Source organism: Rhinichthys klamathensis, unplaced genomic scaffold (assembly GCF_029890125.1).
Source record: "Rhinichthys klamathensis goyatoka isolate OS25496 unplaced genomic scaffold, OSU_Roscu_1.1 h1tg000176l_1, whole genome shotgun sequence".
In the NCBI taxonomy this organism is placed as follows: domain Eukaryota; kingdom Metazoa; phylum Chordata; class Actinopteri; order Cypriniformes; family Leuciscidae; genus Rhinichthys; species Rhinichthys klamathensis.
In genome coordinates this window covers 1980484-1992500 of record NW_026606705.1, presented here as the reverse complement: position 1 = coordinate 1992500, position 12017 = coordinate 1980484, and the positions used below count along the sequence as shown (strand labels likewise).

The window sequence follows — 12017 nt, the reverse complement described above, 5'->3', positions numbered from 1 at the left end:
TGTAGTGAGTGTGTGCAGTGAGTGTGTACAGTGAGTGTTCCTGCAGTGTGTGAAGTGAGTGTGTGCACTAAGTGTGTGCAGTGAGTGTGTGTGCAGTGAGTGTTTCTGCAGTGAGTGTGTGCAGTAATTGTTTCTGCAGTGTGTGAAGTGAGTGTGTTTGCAGTGAGTGTTTCTGCTGTGAGTGTGTACAGTGAGTGTTCCTGCAGTGTGTGAAGTGAGTGTGTGAAGTGAGTGTGTGCAGTGAGTGTGTGTGCAGTGAGTGTGTGTGCAGTGAGTGTGTGTGTAGTGAGTGTGTGCAGTGAGTGTGTACAGTGAGTGTTCCTGCAGTGTGTGAAGTGAGTGTGTGCACTGAGTGTGTGCAGTGAGTGTGTGTGCAGTGAGTGTTTCTGCAGTGAGTGTGTGTGTAGTGAGTGTGTGCAGTGAGTGTGTACAGTGAGTGTTCCTGCAGTGTGTGAAGTGAGTGTGTGCACTGAGTGTGTGCAGTGAGTGTGTGCAGTGAGTGTGTGTGCAGTGAGTGTGTGCAGTAATTGTTTCTGCAGTGTGTGAAGTGAGTGTGTGTGCAGTGAGTGTTTCTGCTGTGAGTGTGTACAGTGAGTGTTCCTGCAGTGTGTGAAGTGAGTGTGTGAAGTGAGTGTGTGCAGTGAGTGTGTGTGCAGTGAGTGTGTGTGCAGTGAGTGTGTGTGCTGTGAGTGTGTGTGTAGTGAGTGTGTGCAGTGAGTGTGTGCAGTGAGTGTTTCTGCTGTGAGTGTGTGCAGTAATTGTTTCTGCAGTGTGTGAAGTGAGTGTGTGCAGTGAGTGTGTGAAGTGAGTGTGTGAAGTGAGTGTGTGCAGTGAGTGTTTCTGCTGTGAGTGTGTACAGTGAGTGTTCCTGCAGTGTGTGAAGTGAGTGTGTGAAGTGAGTGTGTGCAGTGAGTGTGTGTGCAGTGAGTGTGTGTGAAGTGAGTGTGTGTGCAGTGAGTGTGTGTGCAGTGAGTGTGTGTGTAGTGAGTGTGTGCAGTGAGTGTGTACAGTGAGTGTTCCTGCAGTGTGTGAAGTGAGTGTGTGCACTGAGTGTGTGCAGTGAGTGTGTGTGCAGTGAGTGTTTCTGCAGTGAGTGTGTGCAGTAATTGTTTCTGCAGTGTGTGAAGTGAGTGTGTGAAGTGAGTGTGTGCAGTGAGTGTGTGTGCAGTGAGTGTTTCTGCAGTGAGTGTGTGCAGTAATTGTTTCTGCAGTGTGTGAAGTGAGTGTGTGCACTGAGTGTGTGCAGTGAGTGTGTGTGCAGTGAGTGTTTCTGCAGTGAGTGTGTGCAGTAATTGTTTCTGCAGTGTGTGAAGTGAGTGTGTGCACTGAGTGTGTGCAGTGAGTGTGTGTGCAGTGAGTGTTTCTGCTGTGAGTGTGTACAGTGAGTGTTCCTGCAGTGTGTGAAGTGAGTGTGTGAAGTGAGTGTGTGCAGTGAGTGTGTGTGCAGTGAGTGTGTGTGCAGTATGTGTGTGTGTAGTGAGTGTGTGCAGTGAGTGTGTACAGTGAGTGTTCCTGCAGTGTGTGAAGTGAGTGTGTGCACTGAGTGTGTGCAGTGAGTGTGTGTGCAGTGAGTGTTTCTGCAGGGAGTGTGTGTGTAGTGAGTGTGTGCAGTGAGTGTGTACAGTGAGTGTTCCTGCAGTGTGTGAAGTGAGTGTGTGCACTGAGTGTGTGCAGTGAGTGTGTGCAGTAATTGTTTCTGCAGTGTGTGAAGTGAGTGTGTGTGCAGTGAGTGTTTCTGCTGTGAGTGTGTACAGTGAGTGTTCCTGCAGTGTGTGAAGTGAGTGTGTGAAGTGAGTGTGTGCAGTGAGTGTGTGTGCAGTGAGTGTGTGTGCAGTGAGTGTGTGTGCTGTGAGTGTGTGTGAAGTGAGTGTGTGCAGTGAGTGTGTGCAGTGAGTGTTTCTGCTGTGAGTGTGTGCAGTAATTGTTTCTGCAGTGTGTGAAGTGAGTGTGTAAAGTGAGTGTGTGAAGTGAGTGTGTGCAGTGAGTGTTTCTGCTGTGAGTGTGTGCAGTAATTGTTTCTGCAGTGTGTGAAGTGAGTGTGTGAAGTGAGTGTGTGAAGTGAGTGTGTGCAGTGAGTGTTTCTGCTGTGAGTGTGTGCAGTAATTGTTTCTGCAGTGTGTGAAGTGAGTGTGTGAAGTGAGTGTGTGAAGTGAGTGTGTGCAGTGAGTGTGTGTGCAGTGAGTGTTTCTGCTGTGAGTGTGTACAGTGAGTGTTCCTGCAGTGTGTGAAGTGAGTGTGTGAAGTGAGTGTGTGCAGTGAGTGTGTGTGCAGTGAGTGTGTGTGCAGTGAGTGTGTGTGCAGTGAGTGTGTGTGCAGTGAGTGTGTGTGTAGTGAGTGTGTGCAGTGAGTGTGTACAGTGAGTGTTCCTGCAGTGTGTGAAGTGAGTGTGTGCACTGAGTGTGTGCAGTGAGTGTGTGTGCAGTGAGTGTTTCTGCAGTGAGTGTGTGCAGTAATTGTTTCTGCAGTGTGTGAAGTGAGTGTGTGTGCAGTGAGTGTGTGTGCAGTGAGTGTGTACAGTGAGTGTTCCTGCAGTGTGTGAAGTGAGTGTGTGAAGTGAGTGTGTGCAGTGAGTGTGTGTGCAGTGAGTGTGTGTGCAGTGAGTGTGTGTGATGTGAGTGTGTGTGTAGTGAGTGTGTGCAGTGAGTGTGTGCAGTGAGTGTTTCTGCTGTGAGTATGTGCAGTAATTGTTTCTGCAGTGTGTGAAGTGAGTGTGTAAAGTGAGTGTGTGAAGTGAGTGTGTGCAGTGAGTGTGTGTGCAGTGAGTGTGTGCAGTGAGTGTTTCGGCAGTGAGTGTGTGTGCAGTGAGTGTGTGTGCAGTGAGTGTGTGCAGTGAGTGTGTGCAGTGAGTGTGTGCAGTGAGTGTGTGTGCAGTGAGTGTGTGTGCAGTGAGTGTGTGCAGTAATTGTTTCTGCAGTGTGTGAAGCGAGTGTGTGTGCAGTGAGTGTGTGTGTAGTGAGTGTGTGCAGTGAGTGTTTCTGCAGTGAGTGTGTGTGTAGTGAGTGTGTGCAGTGAGTGTGTGCAGTGAGTGTGTGGGCAGTGAGTGTTTCTGCTGTGAGTGTGTGTGCAGTGAGTGCGTGTGCAGTGAGTGTGTGTGCAGTGAGTGTTTCTGCTGTGAGTGTGTGTGCAGTGAGTGTTTCTGCTGTGAGTGTGTGCAGTGAGTGTGTGTGCAGTGAGTGTTTCTGCTGTGAGTGTGTGTGCAGTGAGTGTGTGTGCAGTGAGTGTGTGTGCAGTGAGTGTGTGTGTGTGCAGTGAGTGTGTGTGTGCAGTGAGTGTGTGTGCAGTTAGTGTGTGTGCAGTGAGTGTTTCTGCTGTGAGTGTGTGCAGTGAGTGTGTGCGCAGTGAGTGTGTGTGCAGTGAGTGTGTGTGCAGTGAGTGTTTCAGCTGTGAGTGTGTGTGCAGTGAGTGTGTGTGCAGTGAGTGTGTGCAGTGAGTGTTTCTGCAGTGAGTGTGTGCAGTGAGTGTTTCTGCAGTGAGTGTGCGCAGTGAGTGTGTTTGCAGTGAGTGTGTGTGCAGTGAGTGTGTGTGCAGTGAGTGTTTCTGCAGTGAGTGCTTGTGCAGTGAGTGTGTGTGCAGTGAGTGTGTGTGCAGTGAGTGTGTGTGCAGTGAGTGCTTGTGCAGTGAGTGTGTGTGCAGTGAGTGTGTGTGCAGTGAGTGTGTGTGCAGTGAGAGTGTGTGCAGTGAGTGTGTGTGCAGTGAGTGTTTCTGCTGTGAGTGCTTGTGCAGTGAGTGTGTGTGCAGTGAGTGTGTGCAGTGAGTGTGTGTGCAGTGAGTGTGTGTGCAGTGAGTGTGTGTGCAGTGAGTGTTTCTGCAGTGAGTGCTTGTGCAGTGAGTGTTTCTGCTGTGAGTGCTTGTGCAGTGAGTGTGTGTGCAGTGAGTGTGTGTGCAGTGAGTGTGTGTGCAGTGAGTGTTTCTGCAGTGAGTGCTTGTGCAGTGAGTGTGTGTGCAGTGAGTGTGTGTGCAGTGAGTGTTTCTGCTGTGAGTGCTTGTGCAGTGAGTGTGTGTGCAGTGAGTGTGTGCAGTGAGTGTGTGCAGTGAGTGTGTGCAGTGAGTGTGTGTGCAGTGAGTGTTTCTGCAGTGAGTGTGTGTGCAGTGAGTGTTTCTGCTGTGAGTGCTTGTGCAGTGAGTGTGTGTGTGCAGTGAGTGTGTGCAGTGAGTGTGTGCAGTGAGTGTGTGCAGTGAGTGTGTGTGCAGTGAGTGTTTCTGCAGTGAGTGTGTGTGCAGTGAGTGTGTGTGCAGTGAGTGTTTCTGCTGTGAGTGCTTGTGCAGTGAGTGTGTGTGCAGTGAGTGTGTGTGCAGTGAGTGTGTGTGCAGTGAGTGTTTCTGCTGTGAGTGCTTGTGCAGTGAGTGTGTGCAGTGAGTGTGTGCAGTGAGTGCTTGTGCAGTGAGTGTGTGTGCAGTGAGTGTGTGTGCAGTGAGTGTGTGTGCAGTGAGTGTTTCTGCTGTGAGTGCTTGTGCAGTGAGTGTGTGCAGTGAGTGTGTGCAGTGAGTGTGTGTGCAGTGAGTGTGTGTGCAGTGAGTGTTTCTGCTGTGAGTGCTTGTGCAGTGAGTGTGTGTGCAGCGAGTGTTTCTGCTGTGAGTGCTTGTGCAGTGAGTGTGTGTGCAGCGAGTGTTTCTGCTGTGAGTGCTTGTGCAGTGAGTGTGTGTGCAGTGAGTGTTTCTGCTGTAAGTGCTTGTGCAGTGAGTGTGTGTGCAGTGAGTGTTTCTGCTGTGAGTGCTTGTGCAGTGAGTGTGTGTGCAGTGAGTGTTTCTGCTGTGAGTGCTTGTGCAGTGAGTGCTTGTGCAGTGAGTGTGTGTGCAGTGAGTGTGTGTGCAGCGAGTGTTTCTGCTGTGAGTGCTTGTGCAGTGAGTGTGTGTGCAGTGAGTGTGTGTGCAGTGAGTGCTTGTGCAGTGAGTGTGTGTGCAGTGAGTGTGTGTGCAGTGAGTTTCTGCTGTGAGTGTGTGTGTGTGTATCTGATGGCTTGTTGTGTGTCTCTGCAGTGAGTGTGTGTGTGTATCTGATGACTTGTTGTGTGTCTCTGCAGTGAGTGAGTGTGTGTGTGTGTATCTGATGGCTTGTTGTGTGTCTCTGCAGTGAGTGTGTGTGTGTGTATCTGATGGCTTGTTGTGTGTTTCTCCAGGACTCTGGCAGTATTTCCAGGAGGTTCTGCTGCTTAAATACGCGTCTCAGTATAACGGCATTAACGTTGTCACTGGCCCGGTGTACGACTACAACTATGACGGACGCTTCGACTCTCGGGATCAGATCCAGGAGTAAGTATGATCATTTCCTGTAATGTGTTCCCTCATGTTTAAAGGTGACATATTATGCCCCTTTTCACAAGATGTAATATAAATCTACGGTGTCCCCAGAATGTGTGTGTGAAATTTCAGCAACAAAAACCCCCAGATCATTTATAATAGCTTGTCAAATTTGCCCCTTTTTGGGTGTGAGCAAAAACACGCCCCTTTAAATGCAAATGAGCTGCAGCTCCGCCTCTGTTCAGAAGAGGGCGGAGCCTTTACACAAGCTTCAGAAACTCCGGCAATAACAAAACAGGCCAATCTCACTGATCCAGAATCAGGAATAACCAGGAGCGAGTGCAGCCTTACGGTACCAAATGCAGCGGCGCCTTCCCGGGATGCTTTGCAGGCGCGTTAAAGTCGCGTGACGTCACCCATAGGAATAAAGCGGAGCGTGGCGCGACAGAAGTGTCGCACGGACAAGTGGATCTGTACCGTCACGGAGAGACGTGCAGATTAAGGGCCTGTAATATTATAATAAGATCCTCTTCCTAAGTCAGAAGGAGAGCGAAATCTGATCGGCTTATTTTTGGACACGCTTGCAGAGAAAGGCTCACCAAAACAAAGTTACTGGGTTTCACTTTTCACTTTTTGGGTTGGTAGAAGCACCCGATTATAGCACTTAAACACGGAAAAAGTCAGATTTTCATGATATTTATGCCAGCAGCTGTATCACCCTGTAGCCCGAGACTGGCCCCCCACTGAAGCTAAGCAGGGCTGAGGCTGGGCAGTGTCTGGATGGGAGACTCCTGGGAAAACCAGGTTGCTGCTGGAAGAGGTGTCAGTGAGGCCAGCAGGGGGCGCTCACCCAGCAGGGGGCGCTCACCCTGTGCTCTGTGTGGGTCCTAACGCCCCAGTATAGTGACGGGGACACTATACTGTCAAAGAGCACCGTCCTTTGGATGAGATGTTAAACCGAGGCCCTGACTCTCTGTGGTCATTACAAATCCCATGGCACTCCTGGTAAAGAGTAGGGGTGTAACCCCGGTGTCCTGGCCACATTCCCTCCAGTGGCCCTCGCCAATCATGGCCTCCTAATAATCCCCATCCACTGAATTTGGCTCTATCACTCTCTGTCCTCTCCAACTATAGCTGGTGTGTGTGTGTTGTGAGCGCACTGGCGCTGTTGTACTGTGGCTGCCGTCGCCTCATCCCAGAGGAGCTCACACTGGTGGTGTTGAGGCGAGACCGCCTGACATGAGTGTAAAGCGCTTTGGGTGTACAGTAGAACATATGAAAGCGCTATATAAATGCCTCTGTATGTCCCCTCCTCACGCGTCTCACAGTGCTTGTGTTCAGGTTGGTTGCAGGTTCGTCTGTTCCTCTTCCCACTCATTATTTCGCGGTGCTGACGAGCTGCCGGGACGAGACGCAGGCGGTGGGCGAATGTTCCGGGGAACTTCAGAGCGTTTCCTTCCTTCTGCCCCACAGAGATGAAAACACAGAGAGCTGCGCGGTGAGTGACACACACACACACACACTGATACTCTCACTTCCTGTTTCACAAGCTCATCCTCACACACTGGATGTGGAACGAGACACTTGACTTTGAGCGTGATTGAATCCATCATCACATGAATCATTCTGTTCGTTCTTCTCAATGAATCGAAACTGCAGTCAGAATGATTCAGTTTGTTCTTTGTGTTTTCAGACGTTCTCTGATGTCACGCCGTGACAGATTAGTAGATATGAACACACCTTAAACATTCTTGTTTTCATATTAATAATATTATTCTGATCAGTGGATCAGTTTTTATTGTTCATCAATATTTGTCATAATTTTATTTATTTATTCATTAAGTAGAATTTTTTTATACATTTTTATTCATTCATTATTTATTTAATTGTATTTGTCAATGCAATTAAGCTCTAAAACTAACAACTTCTCTGTTTCATTTATGCATACTAATTAAAATTATATAAATTATACAATTGAATCGATATTTATTTATTTATTTGTTCAGTAAGTACAAAATATATTTTTATTTATTCAAATTTTTTTTATTTTTTTATTTAATTTTTCAGTGACATTAACCTGTAAGACTAACAACTTCACTGTTGTATTCATGCATATTAAATGAAATGATATAAATTATACAATTCATTGATATTTTTATTTCTTTTTTATTTATTCATTAAGTAAAACATTTATTTGAATTATTTTTATTTATTCAATAATTATTCTTTTTTTCATTTGTCAGTGACATTAAGCTGTAAAACTGACAAACCTCACTCTTTTATTCATGCATATTAACTTTAATTATATAAATTGTATAATTCAATCGATATTATTATTATTATTTTTTTTTTAACTAACAACGTTTTATTTTCCAGATTCATTTAATTGATATAAATTATTCAACTCATTGATATTTTTTATTTAATCATTAATTAAAAATTCCATTTTAATAATTTTTATTTATTCATTCATTAATATTATTATTTTTTATTTAGTTTTCAGTGACATTAAGCCGCAAAACTAAAAACTTTTCGGTTTTATTTATGCATATTAATTTTAAATGATATAAATTCTACAAACAAAACCAAAGTTAATGCTCAGTCATGCTTTTCTGTGAAGCTGCTTTGAAATATGACTATACACGTACAGTAACAGAATCATGTGACGGTGACACAGGTGCGTCCCATGATGCTCATCCCACTAAACAAAGAGCTTTTGCCATTGTTTGTTTGTTTGGGTTTCAGCTGCTTCTGTGTTTTGTTTCTGACATGAATGCGTGATGTCGCAATAATCTCGTTTCCCACCAACTCAAACAATGAATGAAACACAATGAAGCTTTACGTGATGTGACACAAGAACTCGAGTCATGAGAGATCCTGTCACTGTTTGTGTGTAGGATGACCAGCCGGAGTCCCAGTGGGTGGAGCCTCTCCTGTGGATGCACCAATCACGCGTGAGGGATGTGGAGTGGATCACGGGATTGGACTTTTTCCAGGACAGCAATCGTCCAATCGCTGAGCTCCTCCGCCTTAAGACCCGCCCCACTGCCGCCATCCATCCCAAAGCTTGAGTCGCTGAACGCCACTGATTCCTGTTCGTGATTTATTATATTTAATTATAAGTACCTCTTATCGTTAATATATTTATTGAATGTATTATCATGTTTCTCAGTAAGAGCATCTGTGCTGTAGAGGGAAAAATAGATTTCATTCCCGTTCCTGCTCTTATTGGTTTATGATTAATTAATTACATCACATTACACGCTTCAAAAATAATAATAAATGCTTAATGAGTTTTTCTGTCTTGTTTCCCAGTTAAATTATATAAAAAATCCTTAAATTCGCTTGAGAAGCAACTTTGTCTTTCTGCACTGGCTTGTTTTTAACTTTCTTTGTACTGAAAACAGACAAAAATCACTCGTATCTAAGCAACAGTCCATGAAAAGGAGTCTTGCTGTCTCGTGCGGTGTTAAGTCTCCAGTCTGTAAATTATTTAAATTTTAAATATTTCAAGGATTTTTAGACACTTTAAACTTCAAGTGAAAAATCTAATTGGAAACATTTTATGAAGTCATTTTTGCAGTGAGTTTATGTTTGTCAAAAAAATGCATTAAAATGATATGAAAACATATTTGTGTTTTGTATTTTTTTTTCACATTCCAAGCTTTTTTGTTTTGGTTTCCAGCAAACAAGTGAAGTTCACAACGTAGTTTCGGGAGGAGTGAACCCATCTAATCTCTCAGTTAACCGCCGGAGCCGACAAGCAGCCGCTCGATCCCCTCGCTCCGGCATCCGCTGTTCTGGCGTCCCTCCACCTCCCCAGCTCCACCTGCATCATTGAGGCATCTACCAGGCTCATCCTCCAGGCATTAGTGTTTCCACGGGTGGTGTATCAGAGCTCGAGCTGAAGCTGCTCCTCTACCCCCTCACTCCGGTATCTGCTGTTCTGGCGTCCCTACACCTCCCCAGCTCCACCTGCACCATTGAGGCATCTACCAGGCTCATCCTCCAGGCATTAGTGTTTCCACTGGTGGTGTATCAGAGCTCGAGCTGAAGCTGCTCCTCTACCCCCTCACTCCGGTATCCGCTGTTCTGGCGTCCCTCCACCTCCCCAGCTCCACCTGCACCATTGAGGCATCTACCAGGCTCATCCTCCAGGCATTAGTGTTCCCACGGGTGGTGTATCAGAGCTCGAGCTGAAGCTGCTCCTCGATCCCCTCGCTCCGGCATCCGCTGTTCTGGCGTCCCTCCACCTCCCCAGCTCCACCTGCATCATTGAGGCATCTACCATACTCATCCTCCAGGCATTAGTGTTCCCACGGGTGGTGTATCAGAGCTCGAGCTGAAGCTGCTCCTCGATCCCCTCACTCCGGCATCCGCTGTTCTGGCGTCCCTCCACCTCCCCAGCTCCACCTGCACCATTGAGGCATCTACCAGGCTCATCCTCCAGGCATTAGTGCTCCCACGGGTGGTGTATCAGAGCTCGAGCTGAAGCTGCTCCTCGATCCCCTCACTCTGGCATCCGCTGTTCTGGCGTCCCTCCACCTCCCCAGCTCCACCTGCACCATTGAGGCATCTACCAGGCTCATCCTCCAGGCATTAGTGCTCCCACGGGTGGTGTATCAAAGCTCGAGCTGAAGCTGCTCCTCGATCCCCTCGCTCCGGCATCCGCTGTTCTGGCGTCCCTCCACCTCCCCAGCTCCACCTGCATTCATTGAGGCATCTACCATGCTCATCCTCCAGGCATTAGTGTTCCCATGGGTGGTGTATCTGAGCTGGAGCTGAAGCTGCTCCTCGATCCCCTCGCTCCGGCATCCGCTGTTCTGGCGTCCCTCCACCTCCCCAGCTCCACCTGCATCATTGAGGCATCTACCATACTCATCCTCCAGGCATTAGTGTTCCCACGGGTGGTGTATCTGAGCTGGAGCTGAAGCTGCTCCTCGATCCCCTCGCTCCGGCATCCGCTGTTCTGGCGTCCCTCCACCTCCCCAGCTCCACCTGCATCATTGAGGCATCTACCATACTCATCCTCCAGGCATTAGTGTTTCCACGGGTGGTGTATCAGAGCTCAAGCTGAAGCTGCTCCTCGATCCCCTCGCTCCGGCATCCGCTGTTCTGGCGTCCCTCCACATCCCCAGCTCCACCTGCATCATTGAGGCATCTACCAGGCTCCTCCTCCAGGCATTAGTGTTCCCACGGGTGGTGTATCAGAGCTCGAGCTGAAGCTGCTCCTCGATCCCCGCGCCCTGGCATCCGCTGTTCTGGCGTCCCTCCACCTCCCCAGCTCCACCTGCATCATTGAGGCATCTACCAGGCTCATCCTCCAGGCATTAGTGTTCCCACGGGTGGTGTATCTGAGCTGGAGCTGAAGCTGCTCCTCGATCCCCTCGCCCTGGCATCCGCTGTTCTGGCGTCCCTCCACCTCCCCAGCTCCACCTGCATCATTGAGGCATCTACCATACTCATCCTCCAGGCATTAGTGTTTCCACGGGTGGTGTATCAGAGCTCGAGCTGAAGCTGCTCCTCGAGCCCCTCGCTCCGGCATCCGCTGTTCTGGCATCCCTCCACCTCCCCAGCTCCACCTGCATCATTGAGGCATCTACCAGGCTCATCCTCCAGGCATTAGTGTTTCCACGGGTGGTGTATCAGAGCTCGAGCTGAAGCTGCTCCTCGAGCCCCTCGCTCCGGCATCCGCTGTTCTGGCGTCCCTCCACCTCCCCAGCTCCACCTGCATCATTGAGGCATCTACCATACTCATCCTCCAGGCATTAGTGTTCCCACGGGTGGTGTATCAGAGCTCGAGCTGAAGCTGCTCCTCGATCCCCTCGCTCCAGCATCCGCTGTTCTGGCGTCCCTCCACCTCCCCAGCTCCACCTGCATCATTGAGGCATCTACCATACTCATCCTCCAGGCATTAGTGTTCCCACGGGTGGTGTATCAGAGCTCGAGCTGAAGCTGCTCCTCGAGCCCCTCGCTCTGGCATCCGCTGTTCTGGCGTCCCTCCACCTCCCCAGCTCCACCTGCATCATTGAGGCTTCTACCAGGCTCATCCTCCAGGCATTAGTGTTTCCACGGGTGGTGTATCAGAGCTCGAGCTGAAGCTGCTCCTCGATCCGGCATCCGCTGTTCTGGCGTCCCTCCACCTCCCCAGTTCCACCTGCATCATTGAGGCATCTACCAGGCTCATCCTCCAGGCATTAGTGTTTCCACGGGTGGTGTATCAGAGCTCGAGCTGAAGCTGCTCCTCGATCCCCTCGCTCCGGCATCCGCTGTTCTGGCGTCCCTCCACCTCCCCAGCTCCACCTGCATCATTGAGGCATCTACCAGGCTCATCCTCCAGGCATTAGTGTTTCCAAGGGTGGTGTATCAGAGCTCGAGCTGAAGCTGCTCCTCGACCCCCTTACTCCGGTATCCGCTGTTCTGGCGTCCCTCCACCTCCCCAGCTCCACCTGCACCATTGAGGCATCTACCAGGCTCATCCTCCAGGCATTAGTGTTCCCACTGGTGGTGTATCAGAGCTCGAGCTGAAGCTACTCCTCGATCCCCTCGCTCCGGCATCCGCTGTTCTGGCGTCCCTCCACATCCCCAGCTCCACCTGCATCATTGAGGCATCTACCATACTCATCCTCCAGGCATTAGTGTTCCCACGGGTGGTGTATCAGAGCTCGAGCTGAAGCTGCTCCTCGATCCCCTCGCCCTGGCATCCGCTGTCCTGGTGTCCCTCCACCTCCCCAGTTCCACCTGCATTATTGAGGCATCTACCAGGCTCATCCTCCAGG

The 12017-nt window shown here is 49.2% G+C and overlaps 1 protein-coding gene across 1 annotated transcript in view; it reads left to right on the top strand.

The window, feature by feature from the left end:
* The window catches only part of LOC130092426 (venom phosphodiesterase CdcPDE), a 52023-nt gene extending 43156 nt beyond the window's left edge, over nt 1-8867 (top strand). The window contains exons 23-25 of the mRNA XM_056260281.1: nt 5118-5250; nt 6580-6736; nt 8136-8867. Of these exons, the coding sequence (XP_056116256.1) occupies nt 5118-5250; nt 6580-6736; nt 8136-8309 (464 nt within the window). The 3' untranslated portion in view covers nt 8310-8867. The remainder of the gene's footprint in view (nt 1-5117; nt 5251-6579; nt 6737-8135) is intronic.
* Nucleotides 8868-12017: the final 3150 nt, after the last annotated feature.